The sequence below is a fragment of the Sus scrofa genome, chromosome 3, assembly GCF_000003025.6.
Source record: "Sus scrofa isolate TJ Tabasco breed Duroc chromosome 3, Sscrofa11.1, whole genome shotgun sequence".
Taxonomy (NCBI): Eukaryota; Metazoa; Chordata; class Mammalia; order Artiodactyla; family Suidae; genus Sus; species Sus scrofa.
The window spans coordinates 25,382,144-25,388,143 of NC_010445.4; the positions used below are offsets into that span (position 1 = coordinate 25,382,144).

Sequence of the window (6,000 nt, forward strand, 5' to 3'; positions counted from 1 at the left end):
TATACCCATTATATATTACCACAAGTGAGATACACGTTAATAAAGAGGTGAGTATCCTTTCAAAAAATAAAAAAATAGTGAGAAGAGTGGCACCATTTTACAGGTTTGCCAGCTCTTTAATGTTTTCTTTCTATTGTAGTCTCTGGAAAATGCCACAGTATCCTTGTGAGGCAACAAGAATGAAAAAGGCAAATATTATCTTAGATTTATCTATCTAGCTCCACAGATCTATTTTTGTTTTCTGTTCACTGTGGTAAAATATACCTGACATAAAATTGACCATTTTAGCCATTTTTAAAGCACACAATTAGGTGGTCCATTTATGTTGTTGGACAAACACCCTCCATCTCTGGAAGTTTTTCATCATCCCAAACTGAATCTCTGTAACCATTACACCGTGACTCCGCAGGTCCTGGTCATGACCAGCCCACTTTCTGTTTCTATGCATTTGACCACTCTAAGCACCTCACATAAGTGGAATCACACAACATTTGTCTTTTTGTGTCTGGCTTATTTCACGTAACATGATGTCTGTGAGGTCCATCCGTGGTATATCACACATCAGAATTTCATTCTTTTGAAAAGCTGAATAATATTTGATTGACTAGACGTGCCACTTTTTTAATCCATTCATTCATTGATAGACATTGGGTTGTTCCTACACTTTGGCTATCACCATGAACATGGGTATGTAAATATCTCTTCAAAAACCTTGCCTCAGGAGTTCCCGTCGTGGCTCAGTGGTTAATGAACCCGGCTAGCATCCATGAGGATGCGGGTTCAATCCCCGGCCTCACTCAGTGGGTTAAGGATCCGGTGTTGCTGCAAGCAGCTGTGTAGGTCGCAGATGCAGCTGGAATCCCATGTTGTCATGGCTGTGAAATAGACCTGCAGCTGCGGCTCCTATTCGAACCCTAGCCTGGGAACTTCCATGCCCTCGTTGTGGCTGTAAAAAGAACAACAAAACAAAACATCTTGCCTCTATCACAAACGTGGAGTTGCTAGATTATACAGTAACTCTTTTCGTGACGTTTTGAGAAGCTGTCATATTGCTTTCTACAGTTGCTGTACCACTTTGAATCCCACCGGGTTGCACAAGCATCCCAATTTGTCTTAGTTTTGTTTTGAAATAGTTTTGATTTCACATGTTCCCCTGAAAAGAGACTCCGGTCTCCTCGGGGGTCTCCAGATTATAGTTTGGGAGCACGAAAGCAAAGTCAAAGAGAAAATGGATCAGATATTTCAAAATCGCTCTCTATATAAGTTGTACCACTTTGCCCTTTGCCCAAGTAGCCTGTGAAAGTGTCTATTTCCTCATAGCCTTGTCAACAGAGCATGTCGACAAACTTTTATATTTAACTAAACTGGTGGTAAAAAGTTGAATTCGGTAAAATTTTAATTTGCCTTACTGTTACTGTGGGTGAAGTCGAGCGTTTTATTTTTATATTTAAGGGCCATGTGAGTTCACTTTTCAGTGAACTGTCTGTTTAGATACTTGCCCACTTTTACATTTGGTTGCATCTCTTTTTTATTTTTTATTTTTTTGCTTTTTTAGGGCCGCACCTGAGGCACATGGAGGTTCCCAGGCTGGGGGTTCAGTTGGAGCTACAGCTGCCAGCCTACGCCGCAGCCACAGCAACGCAGGATCCAAGCTGTGTCTGCAACCTATACCACAGCTCATGGCAACGCCGGATCCTTAACCCACTGAGCAAGGCCAGGGATTGAACCCGCAACCTCATGGTTCCTAGTCGAATTCGTTTCCGGGGCACCACGACGGGAACTCCAAGGTGGCATCTTTTTATGCTTGATTTCTAGGAGCTCTTTTGATTAAGGATATTAGCTCTTTGCTGTGATATGAATTGAATGTCTGTGTCCTTACCTGATTGTCATTAGTTTTAAAATTTTGTTTACAATGGTGTTTGTCAATGGAGAAGTTTTTGATATTTATGGAGCGGATTTGTTAAACTGCTCACTTGTTTTACGGAGTCAGGATTTTGGATCATGGTAGTAAAGACCTCCTTCTTTACTTCAAGGAGGCCCTTGTTTTGGGTCACGCCCGAGACATGCAGACGCTCCCCAGCCAGGGGTCAACCAGAGCCATAGCTGTAACCAGAGCCACAGCAATGATGACTGGGTCCTTAACCTACTGAACCACAAGGGAACTCCAAGGAGGTATAACGTTTAAAGAAAAGCCAGAAATCTAAATTGTATTTGAAATCTTTCAATTTTAAAACACTGATCCTTTTTTTTTTTTTTTTTTTTTTTAAGAGAGCCCTGAAATATGGGCCACTTTCAGTCTCTGGACTAAAGTTGTATCATGCTATTGGGACCTCATGACATCACAATTATGACACCCTCTGGGCGCCATTCTTTTAAGCCCATGCTAACAGATCCACTTCTTCTGCTACCCTAGCTAGGCCGAATCTTTCCATCCTCTAAAAAGGTGCACAGAACTTGGGTAGAGGCCATGGCAGAATCAACAGTGAACAGGGTGGAATTCCGTCAGTCCAGGGAAGGAAAGGAAACTTCTGCATCACTTTTTCTCTAATATCTCATCTTGGAATACTGTGTGTGTGTGTGTGTGCGTGCATGTGCGTGTGCGTGTGCGTGTGTGTGTGTGTGTGTGTGCTTAGGGCCACACCCTTGGCACACGGAGGTTCTCAAGCTAGGGGTCGAATCCAAGCTATAGCCACCAGTCTATACCACAGCCACAGTGACGTCAGATCCGAGCAGTGTCTGCGACCTACACCACAGCTCACGGCAACAATGGATCCTTAACCCACTGAGTGAGGCCAGGGATCGAACCTTTGTCCTCATGGATACTAGTCAGATTGTTTCTGCTGTGCCACACAGGAGCTCCCTGGAGTACTTTGGACCATCCTGTCCAGCAGTCTCCCTACTTGCATACCCCTAAGGACAAGGACACATGACATTCCAAAAAGACTGACTCAGTTTTGGTTGGAGCTGGTTTGATTAGAGATGGCTGATTGTCTTTGACTCCCTCCTCTGTGACTCCAACCCACTGGTCCTGGTTCACCCTGGGAGGTCACAAAAGGACAGGCACAGGCAAACTGTTGCATCAGCTGCCTGGGGGGAACCCAGATGGCTCCACCCTGAGCCCTTCTTTCCGCCAAGAGCAGGTTCTCCTGCTCTCATCCCGCCTTTGATAGCTCATCATAATGCTTGACATTTAAGTGCTTAAGAAGTATTTATAAGACGAATGGGTGAATTAGAGAACGCAGCCAGCGTTCCCAGTTCTGTGCCTCTTCTCCAGCCCATTACCTTCTCCATGTCAGCCCAGTGATCCAACACATCACTGGCAAAGTTAAATTTGGCAGGAACTTCCTGGTGGCCCCACTGCAGGGGTGCCAGATGCCTGGTCCGAATGTGGACCATGCGATGGGGCATCCAAGTCCCCCATCGGAGGCAGAGTCCCTGGAGTTTCCACAGCCAGTGCATGTTCAAACCTGCAAAGGCAAGAGAAGCCAGAGGTGGGTCTTTCCTGTACAGTCACTTAAGGAGATTGGTCCCCACCTTCCAGGGTTCTGCCCGAAGTTCATTCGCTGGGGTTGTGAGTGAATTGGCAATCGGCATCCATCTCAGTTGCCACGCTTCAAAAACACAACACTCGCCCTAAATCCTATGTCCCTACACCTATGACAGTTTCGTGAACATCTACTCCCATATAATAAATCCTTTTGTGCTTAAAACACAGTGGCGTGGGAGTTCCCATCGTGGTTCAGCGGTACCGAACCCAACTAATATCCATGAGGACGTGGGTTCAATCCCGGCCTCGCTCAGTGGGTTAAGGATCCGGCGTTGCTGTGAGCTGTGGTGTAGGTTGCAAATGCAACCTGGATCTGGTGTGGCTGTGGCTATGGCTGTGGTGTAGGCTGGCAGCTGCAGCTCCGATCTGACCCCTAGCTCGGGAACCTCCATATGCCGCATGTGCAGTCCCTAAGAAGCAAAAACACAATACAATGAAACAAAACCCAAAAACACAGTGGTGTGGTAGACTGAAGGGTTGTCGCTAATAACTTGTCTCCTCCCTGGAGCAGAATTATATGCATATGCACCCCACATTGCCATTATCCTTTGGTCAATGAGATGTGAGTGGATCTTGCATTTCTGCCCTCTGTCATGAGGGTAGCCTAGCCCAGATGGGCCTACCTCCAGCCTGGGTCCCAGAATGACAGCACAGGTGGCGTGGAGCCGAGGCCAGCCCAGCCACAGATAATACCCAGAGCTGTGGGGACAATATCTATTGTTATGAGTTCCTGCGAGATGTCCAGGTTGCTTGCTAATAACAAACAGACTAACACACGCAGCATCTAGTTCTTTCAATGGATCCCTGCCTGAGAGATCCTGAGTACTGTGCCATACACAGGACCTAACCCAGAGAATCAATTTAGAAATTATAACTGCATTGGCTCTTTGGAAACTAATCAGAGACTCCTGGTCTCTGAGTTCCAACCTGTACACCTGAATGGGGGTTGCAGAATTGAAGTCTAATGATTTGACCTCAAGGAATCCAGCCAGGAGTCCTGCCACGTGGCCAGATTTCCATCCCCTGTTGCATGGGCAGAAGAAATCAGAATGCTCAAGCTTTTTAGGGCAGCACCTGTGGCACATGGAAGTTTCTAAGCTAGGGGTCGAATCAGAGCTATAGCTGCTGGCCTACACCACAGCCACAGCAACACGGGATCTGAGCCTTGTCTGTGACTCTGTGACCCATACCACAGCTCATGGCAACACCAGGTCCCCGACCTACTGGGCGAGGCCTAGGATTGAACCCATACCCTCATGGATTCTAGACGGATTCATTTCCCTTGCTCCATGAACTCCTGTCTCCTCTCCTATTTTCTAAAAGAACAAGGAATGAAGAATGTCCTTACCAGCTCCTAGGAAAGATGATTTACTGCCTTTGTACCTATTGGTCTTGCTCTCTTTCCATGGCTAACTCTTTCTTATTTTTCTGGGCTCATCTCCTCTGAGAGGCTGCCTTTCCTGACCACCACCTCCCATCCCACTTTTTTTTTTTTTTTTTTTTTTTTTGCTTTTTAGGGCTGTACCTGTGGCATATGGAGGTTCCCAGACTAGGGGTCTAATTGGAGCTACAGCTGCCGGCCTACACCACAGCCACAGCAATGCCAGATCTGAGCCACGTCTCTGACCCACACCCCAGCTCACAGCAACTCCAGATCCTTAACCCACTAAGCGAGGCCAGGGATCAAACCTGCATCCTCATGGATGCCAGTCAGATTCATTAACCGCTGAGCCATGACGGGAACTCCCCGCATCCCATTTTGACTGCCCTTCTCAGCCACCCCAGTCCCTTCTTTTTGCTGTGCTAACCCCAACCCTAACCCTAACCCTAACATTTTTCCTTTGTCCACTGCTGCCTCCTCACAAAGACCTGGCAGATGCTCACTTTCTTCACCCCTAGAGATTCGGGACTGATTTTCCCCTCAGATTTTCCCTCTCCTAGCTAGCGCTGACTTCCAAAGGTTGGCTAGTGCCCTCCTGAGGCATGTCCCCATCTGTCCATCCGTCACAGCTTGCTCACCTGCCAAGTCTGTTCAGGAGGATCTTGGTCTCAGGAGATCTCTTGGTCTCAGGAGAGGTCCTGAGCAGCCAGCTCCAGAATCCCTGTGGCCTTGGAAGAGGGCACTGCTAGTTAAGCGGACAGCCCCGGAACCTTTGTGGCCTTGGAAGAGGGGACGCTAATCATTAACCGTGGGCCACCCCGGAGTGTCACTTGGAAAAACATCAGTCCTTTTCTTAGCTGTGCCTAGGGATTGCACAGCCCTGCAGCCCTGAGGCCAGCAGAACTGTTCCTCTAACCTAGGGGCCTGAAAAAGAGATTTACATGTAAGACCTGGAGCAGGTTCTTGCTCCGTCCGGGAAGCGAAAGCAGCGCACATGGACCTACATACATTGGTTCACTTCCTTTAGTCCACGATAGTTCTGATGTTTGAGTTGGAGAGTCAGAAAAACTAA

General features: G+C 47.2%; 1 protein-coding gene across 3 annotated transcripts in view; it reads right to left on the bottom strand.

Annotated features, from left to right (window-relative positions):
- Positions 1-5,700, bottom strand: part of ACSM2B (acyl-CoA synthetase medium-chain family member 2B) — a 29,901-nt gene extending 24,201 nt beyond the window's left edge. Inside the window, exons 1-2 of one of the 3 annotated variants that reach the window (XM_003124561.6) lie at positions 5,567-5,700; positions 3,283-3,467 (exon numbers count right to left, since the gene is read on the bottom strand). In XM_003124561.6, the coding sequence (XP_003124609.3) occupies positions 3,283-3,459 (177 nt within the window). In that variant the 5' untranslated portion in view covers positions 3,460-3,467; positions 5,567-5,700. The remainder of the gene's footprint in view (positions 1-3,282; positions 3,468-5,566) is intronic. The other 2 variants (XM_021086521.1, XM_021086520.1) reach the window with 2 other exon arrangements.